The following is a 19179-nucleotide window of genomic DNA, read 5'->3' on the forward strand; positions in this document are numbered from 1 at the left end:
GGTGGGGCTGAGAGGGCTCTCACAGCAGCTGCCCTTTCAAGGACAGAGTCTCAGAGTGGCCTACAATCTCCCTTCCCTTCCTCCCCCACAACAGACACCCTGTGAGGAGGGTGGGGCTGAGAGGGCTCTCACAGCAGCTGCCCTTTCAAGGACAGAGTCTCAGAGTGGCCTACAATCTCCCTTCCCTTCCTCCCCCACAACAGACACCCTGTGAGGTGGGTGGGGCTGGGAGAGCTTTCACAGAAGCTGCCCTTTCAAGGCACAATGTTTCCTGCACAATGCAGGAAACTCGGCGAGAGCTACGGCTGACCCAAAGCCATTCCAGCAGGTGCAAGGGGAGGAGCGGGGAATCAAACCCGGCTCTCCCAGATAAGAGTCCGCCCACTTCACCGCTACACCAGACTGGCTGTCGTTTTGTTTATTTCAAGCATTTATTTACCGCTCACGGCAGCTAACAGCAATAAATAAAACATTGAAAGCACACGAAAAAACAGAAGGATCCAGATTTAAAATCAGAACTCGGATCTGCTTGGGAACAGGAGGAATGTTCCTGCGATTGAAAGCTGCGGTGCTCGGTTCTTGGCCCTGGGGGTCCCCTTTGAGCAGCCGTCGCCTCCTCAGGCCCTCTGCCTTCCCCTCCTGTCAGGCCGGTGTGATTTGACCAACAGAGGACTCAGATACGAGCTCAGTTCTACAGAAAAACATGAGTATTTAGTCAAGAAAATATATGCCCAGGAGGTCGTAACGTTCGGCCTCCCAACATCCGTTGGCCGTCCCCAGCCCAGGAGACGCCCGCCTTGCCTCAATTAGGGCCAGGGCTTTTTCGGTCCTGGCCCCGACCTGGTGGAATCAGCTCCCTACAGAGATCCGGACCCTACCTGGCTTATTAGCCTTCCGTAGGGCCTGTTTTATTTACCTTAAATTTCTATCCCACCCTCTCCGCGAGCGGGCTCAGGGCGGCTAACAGCATTTATATTTCCAGTTTAAAAACCAATAAAATACAGTTTCAATTTAAGAACATAACAGAAGCCATGTTAGATCAGGCCACTGGCCCATCCAGTCCAACATTCTGTGTCACATGTATATATATATACACATACACACACACTGTGGCTAATAGCCACTGATGGACCTGTGCTCCATATTTTTATCTAACCTCCTCTTGAAGGTGGCTATGCTTGTGGCCGCCACCACCTCCTGTGGCAGTGAATTCCACATGTTAATCACCCTTTGGGTGAAGAAGGACTTCCTTTTATCCGTTTTAACCTTTCTGCTCAGCAATTTCATCGAATGCCCACGAGTTCTTGTATTGTGAGAAAGGGAGAAAAGTGCATTGTGAGAAAGGGAGAAAATTTAAAACCGTTATGCGGTGCTGTGACACTTCAATAAAAGCGAGTTCTTCTTTTCTGTAAAACGGAGCTGTTCTGCCAGGTTTTGAGCCGAGGCTGCGGGTGTCTACTGTTGAACTGGTTGGCCTCCCTGGCCGGCACTGTCGTCTGTGCTAGGAAATGGAATAAAAACTGCCATCCCTATGGGATGTCACGATGTGAGGCAGCCAGGCTGGGCGATAGGTGATGTCACGGTAACCTGAGTGCTGTTGAGTTGTTTCTTTTATAAAATGTTTTTATTGTATTTTATTGTTTTAATCATGTGCTGTGCTCCGCCCTGAGCCCTACGGGGAACGGGCGGGATAGAAATTTACTAAAAGTGGAAACAAGATAAAATACCAGAAAAGTGGGAATGGATTGTGAAAGTTATGCATTGGAGTGAAATGGGCAAGCTTACAAGAATCTTAAAAGAACAAGATTTAGAGAAGTTTAAAACTGACCGGGTAAAATTCCAAAAATATGTTGAAAGGCAATGGAATGTTAAAAGGATATTTGGTGATTTTTGATAATGGTTAACCTCTAAAAAGACTTTATATGGATTACAGAAAAAAAAAAGTGAGACTATTGGGATATATCCTGTTTGTTTCTTTTCTCTTTTCTTTTTTGTGTTAATGACCTAAGGACTTTTATGAAGGTGGATTATAATCATAATTTTTTTTTGGGGGGGGGATGTTTTTTTTATGAAGTATGATGCTTTAGTAGATAAAGTTTTAAGATTAAGCGAGAAACACTGCCGGTGGTCACCAAAAGGGGGCAGGGCTGGAGAAAACGTCATGTATATGTATTAATCTTTAATAACAAACGATAGTGCACTATTGCTATATATATTACAGCATAATAAATTGTTTTAAACAAAAAAGAAATTTACTAAAATAATAAATAATCATAATAAGAAATGCCTGGCATGATGGAAATCCTGCTCCGTTCTGGCCCCGTTCCTTTTCCCTGCGGGCCTTCTTCAAGCGGTCGCTCAGCTTCTCGCCTTTTTTCTGACCCTGCAGCGAGGAACCTGTGGAGCCGCAGGCCATCGTCTGCCGCACCAGCGCCACCACCAGACCCCGGGAAGCGCGGGTCAAGGTCCAGTATGGCAGAGTGCAGCGCCGGCTGCAGAAGACCTTCCGTTACGTGAAGAATCCCCAACTCACCGGGGCGTTCCCAGCGACTAGTTTCCATGGGTAAGAGAGATCTGCCTGCAGCAGCGGAAAAGAGCAAGAGTCCAGGAGCCCCCGAAAGACTAACAAAACGTGGGGGGGGGGGGGGGGGAGGAGCTTTTGTGAGTCAGCACTCACTTCTTCAGGTTGTTGTGAGGATAATAGCAGGAGCTTCTTTGCATATTAGGCCACACACTCCCTGATGTAGCCAATCCTCTGAGAGCTTACAAAAAAGAGCCTTGTGAGCTCTCGGAGGATTGGCTCCATCAGGGGTGTGTGGCCTCAGGGGTGAAATTCTAGCAGGTGCTTCTTTGCATATTAGGCCACACACCCCTGATGTAGCCAATCCTCCAAGAGCTTACAAAAAAGGGCCTTGTGAGCTCTCGGAGGATTGGCTACATCAGGGGTGTGTGGCCTCGGGTGAAATTCTAGCAGGTGCTTCTTTGCATATTAGGCCACACATTCCCTCCCCTCTGGAATGGTCTCCCTGAAAACATCAGGGCCGCGCGGGACTTGCCTCAGTTCTGCGGGGCCTGTAAGATGCAACTGTTTAAACAGGCTTTTAACATCTCATGGCGATGACCGACACCCTGTTACCTCACAGCACTGATACTCTACTGCAGGGGTGGCCAACGGTAGCTCTCCAGATGTTTTTTTTGGCCTACAACTCCCATCAGCCCCAGCCATTGGCCATGCCGGCTGGGGCTGATGGGAGTTGTAGGCAAAAAACATCTGGAGAGCTACCGCTGGGCACCCCTGCCGTAACGCAACCCAAACAGAAGTGTAATGCGCTAAACGGCATCTAATAACATCATGGCAAAGAGCGCTAATCAAGAACTAACAATAATGCCATCTCGGGATTAGAATTGTATACGTCTGAGATGTTCTAAGGATTGCATTGTGATTTTCTTGCAGCGATTTAATTCTACGTTATTTTAATTGCTGTTAGCCGCCCTGCGCCCGTCAGGGGAGGAGGACGGGATGTAAGTGTAATAAAAGAAATAAACAAAGGAAGTACAATAATAAAGCCTTCCCCCCCCCCCTTCAGTGCCTGCAGTGTCTCCAGGCAACTAACTGTTGTTTACTCTGTTGGGCAAACACATGGCCAGCCATGTCAAGATCTGTATGTTTCCCCAGTGAGTTACATCGTGCCCCCCTGGGACCATTTCAGACTGAAAGAATCGCACAGGTGGAAAGACGCAATCCCTGTGCCCTCCTCTCGCACCACATTCCCCTTCTGAATTTGAACCCCTGCGTTCCTGATTCTTGGAGGAAAAGAAATGCTGGGGTTTTGTTCAGACATCTGCTGGTAGCAATTGTGACTGAAGGGAACCTCTACATGCTGGACGCCGGTGTTGAGAGGCCTCTTTGTTAGTTTACATGCTGGACTTGATGGACTACTGGTATGATCCAGCTGGGCTTTTCCTATGTGCTTATGAAAGCCTCACCCTCTTTGCCCTGTCGTTGATCCTCCAGAGGAACTGGTTGGCCATTCTGTGTGAGACAGGAGGACGCTGGACTAGATGGACCACTGGTCTGATCCAGCAGGGCTCTTCCGATGTTCTTATGAAGGCCTCAGCCTCTATGCGCTCCTGTAGGATCTCCAGAGGAGCTGGTTGGCCACTGTGTGAGGCAGGATGCTGGACTGGATGGACCCTCACTGGTCTGATCCAGGAAGGCTCTTCTGATGTGCTTATGAAGACCTTGGCCTCTAAGCCCTGTTGCTGGCCCTCCAGAGGAACTGGTGGGCCACTGTGTGAGACAGGAGGATACTGGACTAGATGGACCCCTGGTCTGATCCAGCAGGGCTCTTCTGATGTTCTTACAACTCACAGCACCTCTTCTTACTTGACCCTTAGTGTGGGGTGTGTGGGAGGAGAAGTGATGGGAAGGGAAAATGTAATGGAAGATGTCACAAACCAGGATCAGGAATTTGGACACTGTGCTGTTGTGAGTCCCTTACCACAACAACGTCAGCGCCCAGCTGAGGTGGGGAGAAGGCCAGTTTCCCAGGTACGTCTGCTTTCCCTTCACCGTGCTTGAGCTGCTCCACTCCTGGGTTTCCTCAGGGGCGGACGGACCATCTACGTGGAGGGGACCGACTTGGACGTGGTGCAGCAGCCGCTCATCAAAGCAGTCCTGGAGCCCGAGGAGGAAGCGGCGAGCGGTCTCAGCCGGAAGAAGAGAGCCTGCGATCTCCCACCGGGCCTTCAGGCCTTGTTGAACCAAGCTCCCCCACGCCCTTGTGTGGAGGTGGGGAACCTGCTGGAGGTGAGCCTGGGGAGGACGGAAGGCACCGCACTGTACTCGGAGAGCCGCTTTCTCGCACTCCAAATGAGCAGGCAGCTAGCCCTGTCTTCCATCTTTCCTCTCAGTGGGCAGCCGTGTTGGTCTGAAACGGGAGAACAAAGTAGGAGTCAAGGTGCACCTTTAAGACCAACAAAGTTTTATTCAGAATGTCAGCTTTCGTGTTCTCCAAGCACACTTCATCAGATGAGGAATCAGGTACAGTGGGCAAAGCTGCATAGAGCTGGTAGGCAGTGGTTTAGAATGCAAAATGGTACAAATTTAAGAACCAATGACAGAATACTAAAATTAACAAATTGAGCAAACCTTTGATCTGGGTTTGTTAATTTTACTATTCTGTCACTGGATCTTAAATTTGTACCGTTTTGCATTCTAAACCACTGCCTGCCAGCTATATGTAGCTCTGCTCACTGTACCAGATTCTGATGAAGTGTGCTTAGAGCACACAAAAGCTTACATTCTGAATAAAACTTTGTTGTTTTTAAAGGTGCACTTGACTCTTACTTTGTTCTAAAGTTTTATTCAGAATGTAAGCTTTCGTACACATGCCTCCTCCTTCAGCCGAGGGGATGGGGTACAATGGGCTGAAATATAGCTGGTGGGCTAAGAGTGTAAACTGATAAAAAGTTAGGAACAAATGGCAAAATAGTGTAATAAATTGGAAGAGCATTTGGTCTGGATAGCAATAAAAGGTAATAAACGTTGCCCATTAATTGCTTTTTCTACATTTAACCCACCAGCTAGATGTATTTCAGCCCGTTGTACCCCACCCCCTTGTCTGAAGCTTGTATTCTACAGCAGGGGTGGCCAACGGTAGCTCTCCAGATGTTTTTGCCTACCACTCCCATCAGCCCCAGCCATTGGCCATGCTGGCTGGGGCTGATGGGAGTTGTAGGCAAAAAAAATCTGGAGAGCTACCGTTGGCCATCCCTGTTCTACAGAATTCAGTGGCAGGCAGACAGTGCCTACTGGGCACTAGGTATGTTTTGCAGTGCAGATGAAAATAGCCTTAGGCTCTGGCTACTCAAAATCATAAAAATAACAAACTGACATTCACTCTTTTCACACACACATAGAGGACTCCTGACTGGTGCCAGTTTAATTCTCCCTCACAGCCATCTCACACTAGCTTCCAGGACTCACACCTCTGAGATCTAATACCAGCTCCTGGTGTGTCTCAGCCCCAGCTAGTCTCCTGGTCTGAATCTTGGGTTTGAATCCTGCTAACCGCCAGAATCCAATCCTCCCTTCTGAATGTTTTCGTGTGATCTCAGTTTGTACAAGGAGACTGCCTAGATGTGATGGCAGATCTCCCACAGAGAGTTTCCTTCACAGAAGGTGCCTGATTTTGCCCCCGTCTGACTTCAAACTGTCTCTCAGACAAAAGCTCAGCCCAGCTCTGTCTCTACAAGGAACTCAGCCCCACTGGCTGTTCTCAGCTCCTTGTCCAGTTGCTTTCACAGCTGACCGACCTAAGCCTCAGTCTTCACACTGCAGACTCTCTGTGAAGACTTCTCTCACTGAAGACTTCAAACTAGAACTCAAAAACCCTGAGGCGTTCTCTGCCAATCCTCTTCATTTCACTACATTTCAGTTACTATGGTAGCGTCTCAGCCAATCGTTGCAAGCCTATTCTCCAGCTTCTCAGGCTAAGTTCCTGAATCCGTCACACATTCTGAATAAAACTTTGTCGGTCTTAAAGGTGTGACTTGACTCCTACTTTGTTCCTACTATCTTTCCTCTCAGTTTACCTATTTGCCAAAAATCATGAGTGTTCAGAAATGGCAAAAAATATGCAGTGCTTAGTTGCAGCTGTGTTGCAATTAATAATTCAGTTGCCAAATAAAAAATTAGTTACAAAATTTGAAATGTAAAACTTTGAACATAAATGTACAACAGAAATAAGCTTTATTGTATTTTAAAGACGGTGTCCAAAAACCTTTCAGTGTAATGAAAGGGGATGCTGGGGGGGAACATTTCCCATTTCATGTACTTTGTTGCATATAGTCACCTATTGATAAATGCAATTAAGATATGTAAGGATAACAAAGTAGGAGTCAAGTTTCACCTTTAAGACCAACGAAGTTTTATTCTGAACGTAAACTTTGTGTCCTCCAAGCACACTTTATCAGACGAGGAATCCAGTACAGTGAGCAGAGCTACAGATAGCTGGTAGGCAGTGGTTTAGAATGCAAAATGGTACGCATTTAAGATCCAACGACAGAATAGAAAAATTAAATTGAGCAAACCTTTGGTCTGGGTAGCATGAGTATGAGAAAGCAATAAAACAGTAACGTGTCAAAAGCTGAGAATGTCAGTCACTCTTGTTGTTTATAAGCCTGGGCCAAAATGAGGGCATTTCTATCTCAGAAATTTTTCCCATTCAACTAATTTACCTTTTAACATGTAACATACATAGAGTTTGCCATTAGTAGACAAAATGCATTAAAATATAGTGGAAGATGGCCTCAGTATACACAATATATGTAAGCATTTTTTTCTTTTTTTTTGTAATGTATGTTAAGCATTTTTTTCTTTTATTGTATTTTTATTATCTTTTTGTTCTTCCAAATGGTCAAATATATATCGCATCTCAGTGCTGGGAACCTTGCTGTGCCAACTCGTCCACTCTCCTTCTTTGCCCGTCGCCCGCTGTGCCACCCGGCGCCCGCTTGCGCCACGTCCGTTTTGAACTGGATGGCCTCCACGTCCCCTTCAGCAATGCCAGCGGAGGCGAAGATTTCACCTACCAGCCCAACCCCCAGCTCCGCTGGCCTGGCCGGGACTCTGGGAACCGCCCTTTCAGTCTTAAACCTGGCAATGTCTTGGACATAGAGGTGAGTCAAGGATGGGGGGGGCAGAAGAGGAAGATGTTGGATTTATATCCCACCCTTCACTCTGAATCTCAAGAGTCTCAGAACGGCTCGCAGTCTCCATGATCTTCCTTCCCCACAACAGACACCCTGCGAGGTGGGTGAGGGTGAGAGAGCTCTGACAGAAGCTGCCCTTTCAAGGACAACTCTGCAAGAGCTGTGGATGACCCATTCTAGCAGCTGCAAGTGGAGGAGTAGGGAATCAAACCCGGTTCTCCTAGATAAGAGTCTGCACACTTAACCGCTACACCAAGCTGGCGCCCCTGGTGTAGTGGTTATATCCTACCCTTAACTCTGAATCTCAAATTCTCAGATTGGCTCACAATCTCCTTTACCTTCTTCCCCCACAATAAACACCCTGTGAGGTGGGTGGGGCTGAGAGAGGTCTCCCAGAAGCTGCCCTTTCAAGGACAACTCTGCAAGAGCTATGGCTGACCCATTCCAGCAGCTGCAGATGGAGGAGTGGGGAATCAAACCCAGTTCTCCCAGATAAAGAGTCCATGCATCACTACACCAAACTGGCTCTTGAGAGTCTCAGAGCAGTTTACAATCTCCTTCCCTTCCTCTCCCCACAACAGACACTCTGTGAATTAGGCAGGGCTGAGAGAGCTCTCCCAGAAGCTGCCCTTTTAAGGACAACTCTACGAGAGCTGTGGCTGACCCATTACAGCAGCTGCAAGTGGAGGAGTGGGGAATGAAATCCGGTTCTCCCAGATAAGAGTCTGCCCACTTAATTATTACATCAAACTGGCTCTCACTTAACCACTACGCCAAACCTAACCAAATGGACCCCATGTGGCTTCAGATGGCTCTGCGAGATCCTTGGCCCCTTGGCGATTCTCTAGATGAGCTCATGGAGACCTGGCATAACAGACTCTCCACGGCCATTGACGAGATCGCTCCCAGGCGCCCTCTCCGCCCCCCTTCAAAGCTGGCCCCATGGTATACCCCAAAGCCACATAGAATAAACCTCAGATATTTGAGAGCCGCAAGACATGAACGTCAGATATTTGAGAGCTGGAAGGAATCTGGAAAAAAGGCAGAAAGAAAACAAAAGGATGGGGAGGGAGGGAGAGGTTGAAAGCAAGCAACTTTAAATGCATTCTCCAAGCTGCCAGCTGGCTTGCTTTGGCAAAGTGATTTAAAGAGAGAAATGCCTTTTCCATGCTGGCTGACAGGGCAGTAGGGGCTTTGAGAGCCACACAATATGTGTAAAAGAGCCACGTGTGGCTCCCAAGCCATAGTTTGGCCACCCCTGCCCTACAGGGTCACCTCAGCAGTGACTTGACAGAAAGTTTCTGATTTAAACAAATAGCAGTCCTGGTGATAAAAATGGTCAGTGGGTGGGTTGAGTAAGAGCCCCGTGGCGCAGAGTGTTAAAGCTGCAGTGCTGCAGTCCTAAGCTCTGCTCACGACCTGAGTTCGATTCCCGGCAGAAGCTGGGCTTTCAGGTAGCCGGCTCGAGGTTGACTCAGCCTTCCATCCTTCTGAGGTCGGTTAAATGAAGTCCCAGCTTGCTGGGGGGAAAGCGTAGATGACTGGGGAAGGCAATGGCAAACCACCCCGTAAAAAGGTCTGCCGTGAAAACATTGTGAAAGCAATGTCACCCCAGAGTCGGAAACGACTGGTGCTTGCACAAGGGACCTTTCCTTTCTGGGTGGGTGGAAAAGTTGCCCCCGTGTGGGTCGTCTAATCCTCAGACTCCCATGCAGCGCAACGTCCAGCCTGAAAGCGCTTCCCCAGGGCTGGATTAACAATTAGGCCAAGTAGGCACTGACCTAGGGGCCCCCCCGCCTTTAGGGGCCCTGGGTTAGTTTTCCCCCTGGCAAATGCAATTTTGGGCTGTATCAACAGAAGTCTAGTGTCCAGATCACGTGATGTGATGGTATCGCTTTACTCTGCTCTGGTAAGACCTCACCTGGAGTATTGTGTTCACTTTTGGGCACCACCTTTTAAGAAGGATCTAGACAAGCTAGAACGAGTCCAGAGGAGGGCGACGAAGATGGTGAGGGGTCTGGAGACCAAGTCCTATGAGGAAAGGCTGAAGGAGCTGGGCATGTTTAGCCTGGAGAGGAGGCGGCTGAGAGGTGATAGGATCACCATCTTCAAGTACTTGAAGGGCCGTCCTATAGAGGATGGTGTGGGATTGTTTTCTGTGGCCCCAGAATGATGAGTCTGCGTATAGGAGGGAAGTTCAACAGCTGTCCCTTTGGTGTAAAGCAAATAATCTTATTTTTAATATAAATAAGACGAAGGAAATTATAGTGGATTACAGGAAGAGTAGTTTGGACATCCAGCCGTTGTTTATTGATGGTGTTATGGTAGAACAGGTGACAGAATGGAAGTTTCTGGGAATTACCATGAAACAGGATCTAACATGGGGAGCAAATACTTTAGCTCTAGAGAAAAAGGCCCAGCAACGACTATACTACTTAAGACTCTTAAGATCACTACAACTGTCAGGGAGTCTGCTGGTTGCCTTTTATCGTAGTTCCATTGAGAGCATTTTATCTTATTGCCTCTGTGCGTGGTTTGGGAGCTGCACGGAAGCAGAGAGAAGGGTGCTCCAAAGAGTGACGAGAAGAGCACAAAAGATTTGTGGATGTTCTCTCCCCTCATTGGTGGATCTGTATAATATGGCATGTAAAAGGAAGATACAAATGATCCTAAGGGACCCTTCACATCTGGCCATTTGCTATTTGAGAACTTACTGTCAGGTAGACGATATAGAGTGTTGAAGGCTAGGACAAACAGATTTAAGGACAGTTTCTATCCAAGTGCTGTGGTTAAGTTAAATGCAGGGTTATGAATGATTATTTGTTTTAGATGTATTTAAATGGTTTATATGGTTTTAATGGTTTTATGAATGATTATCTGTTTTAGATGGATTTAAATGGTTTTAATGGTTTAAATGGCTTTAGATGTATTTAAATAGTTTATGAATATGTGTGTTTGATGTGTTGGTATGTTTGTGGAAGAGCACCTCATTTCGTTGCTCTCTTTTGTTGAGAACAATGACAATAAATTTATCTATCTATCTATCTATCTATCTATCATCTATCTATCTATCATCTATCATCTATCATCTATCTATCTATCATCTATCTATCTATCATCTATCTATCTATCATCTATCTATCTATCATCTATCATCTATCTATCTATCATCTATCTATCTATCTATCTATCTATCTATCTATCTATCTATCTATCTATCTATCTATCTATCTATCTATCTATCTATCTATCTATCTATCTATCTATCTATCTATCTATCTATCTATCTATCTAGAAGGTAGGACCAGAACCAGTGGGTTGAAATTAAATCAAAAGAGTTTCCGGCTCAACATGAGAAAGAACTTCCTGACCGTTAGAGCGGTTCCTCAGTGGAACAGGCTCCCTCGGGAGGTGGTGGGCTCTCCTTCCTTGGAGGTTTTGAAACAGAGGCTCAAGGGCCATCTGACAGCAATGAAGATCCTGTGAATTTAGGGGGAGGTGTTTGTGAGTTTCTTGCATTGTGCTGGGGGCTGGACTAGATGACCCTAGCGGTCCCTTCCAACTCTATGATTCCCCCCTGCTTGCAGCCCTCCCAGCTTGCATGAGCAGCCGGCAACCGAGCCGCTCTTTGCCCGACTTGCTTGGTGCGGCTGCTGCTGGCGTCGCCGCCACATTTGCCTCTCTCTGCCTCTCCCCTGCAGCTTTGCCCAAGGGGCTTTGGGGGAGGTGCCTGGAGGCTGCAGCGGGGTGGACACTCCCAACTCTGAGGTAATGGGCGAAGGACCCCCGAGATTTTGACTGCCTAGCTGGGGTAGGGAACGTTGGCTCTCCAGATGTTTTTTTTTTTGCCTACAACTTCCATCAGCCCCAGCCGTTGGCATGCTGGCTGGGGCTGATGGGAGTTGTAGGCCAAAAAAAAAAATCTGGAGAGCTACTGTTGGCCACCCCTGGGGAGGCCTCCGCAGGATTTAAACTGGCACTGCGCTTCCCCACCAAACTGCTCGCCACGTGCGGATTCCGTTTCTGTCCCCCTTAGGGAGACGGCCTGACCCTCGGCATCAGCAAGGAGGAGGTGACCGTCATCATCGGCAACAGCATCTGCACCGTCAAGACCCTCACCCTGACCCATTTGTACTGCGAGCCCCCCCTGGAGCCCCCGCAGCCCCTGAACGCTTCTTCTGTGCTGCCGGAATTCATTGTGAGTTGACAGACTGAGAAGGTGGGGGGGGAGGGGGAAATGTGTTTGTTCTAGGGCTGGCAGTAGAGTTGACAATCCGCAAGTGGGGGGGGTTAGGGGATCCCCCGGATTCGAAGCCCTCCCCCCCACTTCAGGGTCTTCAGAAAGCGGGGTGGGGGGGGTGGGAAATGTCTGCTGGGAACTCATGATTCCCTAAGGAGGCTTATTCCCATAGGGAATAATGGAGAATTGATCCGCGGGTATCTGGGGCTCTGAGGAGGATGTTTTTTGAGGTAAAGGCATCAAATCTGCAGCACAGCATCCGATGCATCTCTTCAAAGCACACACACACACACACACGTGTTTCAAAAAGATGGGACCAGGGGGACCAATTCCATGAGCCCCGAAAGAAGGTGCCCCTATCTTTCATTCTGGAAGGAAGGCATTTAAAAGATTGAATAAAGTGCGGAGTAAAGCGCTGGATACATAGAAAGCAGTCAGGTGCAGGCGTCGAAATTATGCTGCGTTAGGTGCAATACTGAGGACAGCGGTCGCACACCCGGTTGTAAGATGGTACATGTTGAGTGTCCATGAGTCCTCGACCAACACTCCTGGCGCAACCCGGCAGGCCCAGGGAGGCAACACCCCCCACCCCCCCGTGCCTCCCAGCCACGCAACAGGGCTTCACCGTTCCACCGGTGGAATTGGCCAGTCCAATTATGTTGTTTATTGACTGTACTATCTTGTTTTATTGTCATAACATGATATTTTTACATCATGCCTTTGTAAGCCACCCTGAGCCTGCCTTGGCAAGGGAGGGCGGGATATAAATAAAAAATTATTATTATTATTATTATTATTATTATTAAAAGGTGCACAGTACCTTTTATTTATTATTTATTACTTTAAATTTCTATCCCGCCCTCTCCCTTCGGAGTTCAATGATGCTCGTCACACCCTTGCTCCTGGCTCCACCCCCAACGTCTCCTGGCTTTACCCCCAAAGTCCCCAGATATTTCTTAAATTGAGCTTTGCCACCCTAGTTGGCAGGTCCCAGGCTGGTCCCCATGGAGGATCCCCTAATTTCAGGAGTTTCTCCCCACCACGGACCAGGTGGCTCGTGGGGGAAGGCCGTCCCCAGCGTGATGACATCATCCCATGTGGGACGCTGGTTTTGAGGAAGACTGTGGTTGAAGCCCAAGTTACACCTAATGCTTAGCACGCTGGCTCTGATCTGGCGCTGACTCTGATCAATTCTGGACCGTTTTGGCATACAATATGACACACAATCGCAGCCCCGTGGCGCAGAGTGGTAAAGCTGCAGTCTGAGCTCTCTGCTCAAGACCTGAGTTCGATCCTGGGGGAAGCTGGGTTCAGGTCACCGGCTTGAGGTTGACTCCGCCTTCCACCCTTCCGAGGTCGGTCAAATGAGGACCCAGCTGCGGGGGGAGTATAGAATGACTGGGGAAGACAATAGCAAACCACCCTGTAAAAAAAAAAAAGTCTGCCGTGAAAACGTGAAAGCGATGTCACCCCAGAGTCGGAAACGACTGGTGCTTGCACAGGGCACTACCGGTGGTTTAAGCCGAAGTTACACATAACTCTTAGCACACTGGCTCTGCGCTACCTAAAGAAGATAGAAGAAGATGATATTGGATTTATATCCTGCCCTCCACTTCGAAGAGTCTCAGAGCGGCTCACAATCTCCTTTACCTTCCTCCCCCACAACAGACACCCTGTGAGGTGGGTGGGGCTGGAGAGGGCTCTCACAGCAGCTGCCCTTTCAAGGGCAACCTCTGCCAGAGCTATGGCTGACCCAAGGCCATTCCAGCAGTTGCAAGTGGAAGAGTGGGGAATCAAACCTGGTTCTCCCAGATAAGAGTCCACGCACTTAACCACTACACCAAATACACAAAGAGGGCAATCCGCCCACTGAGCGTCCTATAGTTTCAGGCTCAGGATCAATTTTAGAACCGCTGGCACAGTACCTTAGTTATTATTTACACCCGTTTGTCCCTGGTATAAAGTCTTTTATTAAAGACACTGTGTTAATTAAAAGTCAAGATAGTCCCCTGTGCAAACACCAGTCGTTTTTGTCTCTGGGGTGATGTCACATCACGACGTTTTCACAGTAGACTTTTTATGGGGTGGTTTGCCATGGCCTTCCCCAGTCATCTACACCAGGGGTGGCCAATGGTAGCTTTCCAGTTGCTTTTTGCCTACAACTCACATCGGCCCCAGCCATTGGCCATGCTGGCTGGGGCTGATGGGAGTTGTAGACAAAAAACATCTGGAGAGCTACCGTTGGCCACCTCTGATCTACACTTTCCCCCCCCAGCAAGCTGGGTACTCATTTGACCGACCTCGGAAGGATGGAAGGCTGAGTCAACCTCGAGCTGGCTGCCTGAACCAGCTTCCACCAGGATCAAACTCAGGTCGTGAGCAGAGGGCTCCGACTGCAGTACTGCAGCTCTACCACTCTGCGCCACGGGGCTCCTCACTGTGTTAATTACATAGTGGTTTTTTTCCTCATTTCCCCAATCTCTACACTGTGGTTTCCTGTTTGCCTAAGCCTCCAGGTGGCGACTGGTGATCTCCTGGGATTACAACTGATCTCCAGGCAACAGAGATCACTTCCCCTGGAGAAAATGGCCGCTCTGGAAGGCGGACTTTATGGCATTGTACCCCATTGAAATCCCGCCCCTTCCCAAACCCCGCCCTCATCAGGCTCTGCCTCCAAAACCTCCAGGTATTTCCCACCCTGCCCAGGTTGGAGGGAGGATCTTTTGTAGCCGAAAACATTCTCTCCTGTTAGGCAACCCTGTGAGGATTAGTGGGCCTCGGTGCACACCCTGAACGCTTTGCATAGTTACAAAGGATTTTTGTGTTTTTGCGATCCCTGCTGCAGATTAGAATTCCCACTCCACCCATATCACACTCGAACCTTTTGCTGATCCTCACGATAAGATTAGATTAGATTTTTTTTTTTGTGATGCCAATTTTATTCATTTATTAACACGCTCCTACCCCATTTTTCCTGAAATGAGCAGCAGCTCCCTGAGGAAGCGAGCACAGGGACTCACAAAAGCTCCTCCCCCCCATGTTAGCCTTTAACAGGGCTGGCCAAACTGTGGCTCAGGAGGCACATGTAGCTCTTTCACACATATTGTGTGGCTCTCGAAGCCCCCACTCCTGGTTGACCAGCTTGGAGAATGCATCAAGGTTAAAGTTGCTTTCTTTCCACCCCTTTCTTCCCCTCCCCCTTCCTGACCCATTTTGGTGTAGAGCCAGTTTGGTGTAGTGGTTAAGTGTGCGGACTCTTATCTGGGAGAACCGGGTTTGATTCCCCACTCCTCCACTTGCAGCTGCTGGAATGGCCTTGGGTCGGCCATGGCTATCGCGGGAGTTCTCCTTGAAAGGGCAGCTTCTGGGAGAGCCCTCTCAGCCCCACCCACCTCACAGGGTGTCTGTTGTTGGGGGAGAAGATATAGGAGATTGCAAGCTGCTCTGAGTCACTGATTCAGAGAGAAGGGCGGGGTATAAACAGGATGACCTTGACAGGTTGGAAAACTGGGCTAAAACCAATAAAATGAATTTTAACAGGGATAAATGTAAAGTTCTACATTTAGGTAGGAAAAATCCAATGCACAGTTATAGGATGGGGGAGACTTGTCTTCGCAGTAGTATGTGCGAAAAGGATCTAGAGGTCTTAGTGGATCATACGCTGAACATGAATCAACAGTGTGATGCGGTGGCTAAAATGGCAAATGTAATTTTGGGGTGTATCAACAGAAGTATTGTGTCCAGATCATGTGATGTGATGATATAGCTTTATTCTGCTCTGGCAAGACCTCACCTGGAGACTTGTGTTCAGTTTTGGGCACCCCATTTTAAGAAGGATGTAGACAAGCTGGAACAGGTCCAGAGGAGGGCGATGAAGATGGTGAGGGGTCTGGAGACCAAGTCCTATGAAGAAAGGCTGAAGGAGCTGGGGATGTTTAGCCTGGAGAGGAAACGGCTGAGAGGTGATATGATCACCATCTTCAAGTACTTGAAGGGCTGTCCTATAGAAGATGGTGTGGAATTGTTTTCCGTGGCCCCGGAGGGTAGGACCAGAACCAATGGGTTGAAATTAAATCAAAAGAATTTCTGGCTCAACATTAGGAAGAACTTCCTGACCATTAGAGTGATTCCTCAGTGGAACAGGCTTCCTTGGTAGGGGCTGGGCTCTCCTTCCTTGGAGGTTTTTCAACAGAGGCTATATGGCAATCTGACAGCAGTGAAGATCCTGTGAATTTAGGGGGAGGTGTTTGTGAATTTCCTGCATTGTGCAGGGGGTTGGACTTACATGACCCTGAAGGTCCCTTCCAACTCTATGATTCTATGATTCTATTGGTGCTGCTGGGCTCTTGCTCTTTTCCGCTACTACATACACACCCAAGTACTCGCCTTGGCCCACCATTCTTGGTGGTTCAAGGTGGCCAAGCGTAATAACATTTTTAAAAATTCCGTTAAAACCCAAGTAAAATAACACACTGCAGATCTCTACGTTCCCTCGCCTCCCCCTTTGAAGGACTCCCTTCAAAGAACTGGGCAAACAGGCAAGCCCTGCAGCGCTGCGGAAGATCTCCAAGGGAGGAGGGCCCCCCATCACCTCTTCAGGGTACTCAGTCGCCGGAGCCATGAAGGGAAAGGCCCAGGCTCTGGTCAGTGCCGGACAGACCACCCTAAGTGGAGGGACAGCCAACAGATGCCTTCCGGACCATCACGGTTGTTGCACGGAGCTATATGGAAGGACCGCAGGGGTGGGATTCTAGCAGGAGCTCATTTGCATATTAGGCCACACCCCCTAAGAGCCAGTTTGGTGTAGTGGTTAAGTGTGCGGACTCTTATCTGGGAGAACCGGGTTTGATTCCCCACTCCTCCACTTGCAGCTGCTGGAATGGCCTTGGGTCAGCCATAGCTCTGGCAGAGGTTGTCCTTGAAAGGGCAGCTGCTGTGAGAGCCCTCTCCAGCCCCACCCACCTCACAGGGTGTCTGTTGTGGGGGAGGAAGGGAAAGGAGATTGTGAGCCGCTCTGAGACTCTTCGGAGTGGAGGGCGGGATATAAATCCAATATCATCTTCTTCTTCTTCTTCCCTTGATGTAGCCAGTCCTCCAAGGGCTGACGAAAAAAAGAGAGCCTTAGAACAAAGTAGGAGTCAAGTTTTACCTTTAAGACCCAACCGAGTTTTATTCAGAATGCCAGCTTTCGTATGCATGCGTACTTCTTCCGACAAGGGGGTAGGGTACTGTGGGCTGAAATGCGTGTAGTTGGTGGGTTAAGAGTGTGAGCTGATGCAAAGGATCAAATGGCCGAATAGTGTAATAAATTGGAAGATCCATTTGGTCTGGGTAGCAGTAAAAGGTAATAAAAGTTGCCTGTTGATTGGTGTTGCTGAAAGTCTAGGTGAAACTAAAGGACATGTATTTCCTAGTTCTTGTCTGCCTAAATATATGTCCTTTTGTTTTTACCCACTCTTAACCCGCCAGCTACATGTATTTCAGCCATGTACCCTGTCCCCTCATCTGAAGAAGTCCGCATGCGTACGAAAGCTTATGTTCCGAGTAAAACTTTGTGGGTCTTAAAGGTGAAACTTGACTCCTGCTTTGTTCTACCGCTTCAGACCAACACGGCTGCCCGCTTGGATCTATCAAAAAAGAGCCTCATCGGCTCTCGGAGGATTGGCTACATCGGGGGTATGTGGCCTAATATGCAAAGGAGCTCTTGCTAGAATTCCACCCCTGGGAAGGAGATGCTCTTTCAAATCGTTTCAGCCGTATCCTTCACGCCCTGCCCATTACCTTCACAGGTGCAGATGGGGAACCTGCGTCTGGACCTTGGCCGAGTTCACTACGACACGGAGCCCCGTCCCGCTTCCCCCCCGAGGCCCAGATAGGGTTGGGGGTGGGTGCAGCGGTGCTGGCCTTCGTGGTGTTGCTGCTCATCTTAATGTACAGGTAACCAAGGAGATACTCCTGCGTGGTGGAGGTGGCCCCCTTTGTCCCTCTTTGTGCCTGTGCCTCTTTGACAGTGTCTGTTTGTGTCCCGCCCCGGCAGACGGAAGAGCAAGCAAGCCTTGCGAGATTACAAGAAAGTCCTGGTGCAGCTGGAAAACCTGGAGATCAGCGTGGGAGACCAGTGCCGCAAGGAATTCACAGGTAGGGCGTTGAGGGATTTCATTCTTTTACTTGCGTTATCGATTGTTCCCCTGTCGCTTGTGGTCCCGAGGCAGATTACGCAGAGTGAATCAATACAGTCAACCACATGGACATCAGAAGAGCCCTGCTGGATCGGACCAGTGGTCCATCTAGTCCAGCATCCTCTCACACAGTAGCCTGCCAGTTCCTCTGGAGGGCCAACAACAGGGCAGAGAGGCAGAGGCCTTCATGAGAACATCAGAAGAGCCCTGCTGGACTAGAGTGGTGGTCCATCTAGTCCAGCATCCTCTCACACAGTAGCCTGCCAGTTCCTCTGGAGGGCCAACAACAGGGCAGAGAGGTCGAGGCCTTCATAAGAACATTGGAAGAGTCCCTAATAATTTATGCAAAGTAACTTTATGGCGCCTTTTGTACAGTGATGCCCTGTTGCCTGCGTAGAAAACCCCTCTTGAGTCATTCAGTTTTACAAAGATGGCGGAAAGCCGGGGGGTGGGGGTGGGGAGCCTCCCTAGGCAAGGCCGTTCCCCAAGGCGGGGGCTGCTACGGTTAGCTGTAGATGGAGGAGGAAGATTCTGAGCGGGGGGAAACAGTGGCCCATCTATGCTGTGGGGTGGGGGGAGAGACGGGAAGCGTGCCTGAGGATTCAGCTGTTTCTCAATGCAGAAGGTGGTTTCCTGTTATCGAGGGCCCCTGTGGATCAGGCCAGAACATTTGGAGGCGGTCCAGTCCTCCACAAACTGTTCCTCTAAGGTCTCTCTCTCTCCGTTGTTTGTTACAGCTTCTGCTTACACCAGTTTGGTATAGTGGTTAAGAGTGGTGGACTCTCTGTCTAGGAGAACCGGATTTGATTTCCCCACTCCTCCACTTGCAGCTGCTGGAATGGTCTTGGGTCAGCCAGAGCTCTCGCAGGAGTTGTACTCGAAAGGGAAGCTGCTGTGAGAGCCCTCTCAGCCCCACCCATCTCACGGGGTGTCTGTTGTGGGGGGGGAAGACAGGAGATTGTGAGCTGCTCTGAGTCTCTGATTCAGTGAGAAGGGCAGGGTATAGATCTGCAATCCTTCCTTCCTTCCTTCCTTCCTTCCTTC

The 19179-nt window shown here is 48.9% G+C and overlaps 1 protein-coding gene across 1 annotated transcript in view; it reads left to right on the top strand.

Moving 5' to 3' along the window:
* Window positions 1-19179, top strand: part of LOC132581839 (plexin-B3-like) — a 169398-nt gene that overhangs the window by 46902 nt on the left and 103317 nt on the right. The window contains 7 exon segments of the mRNA XM_060253256.1: window positions 2390-2563; window positions 4609-4810; window positions 7444-7683; window positions 11753-11914; window positions 17746-17797; window positions 17800-17893; window positions 17994-18094. Of these exon segments, the coding sequence (XP_060109239.1) occupies window positions 2390-2563; window positions 4609-4810; window positions 7444-7683; window positions 11753-11914; window positions 17746-17797; window positions 17800-17893; window positions 17994-18094 (1025 nt within the window).

Source organism: Heteronotia binoei, chromosome 13 (assembly GCF_032191835.1).
Source record: "Heteronotia binoei isolate CCM8104 ecotype False Entrance Well chromosome 13, APGP_CSIRO_Hbin_v1, whole genome shotgun sequence".
Lineage (NCBI taxonomy): Eukaryota > Metazoa > Chordata > Lepidosauria > Squamata > Gekkonidae > Heteronotia > Heteronotia binoei.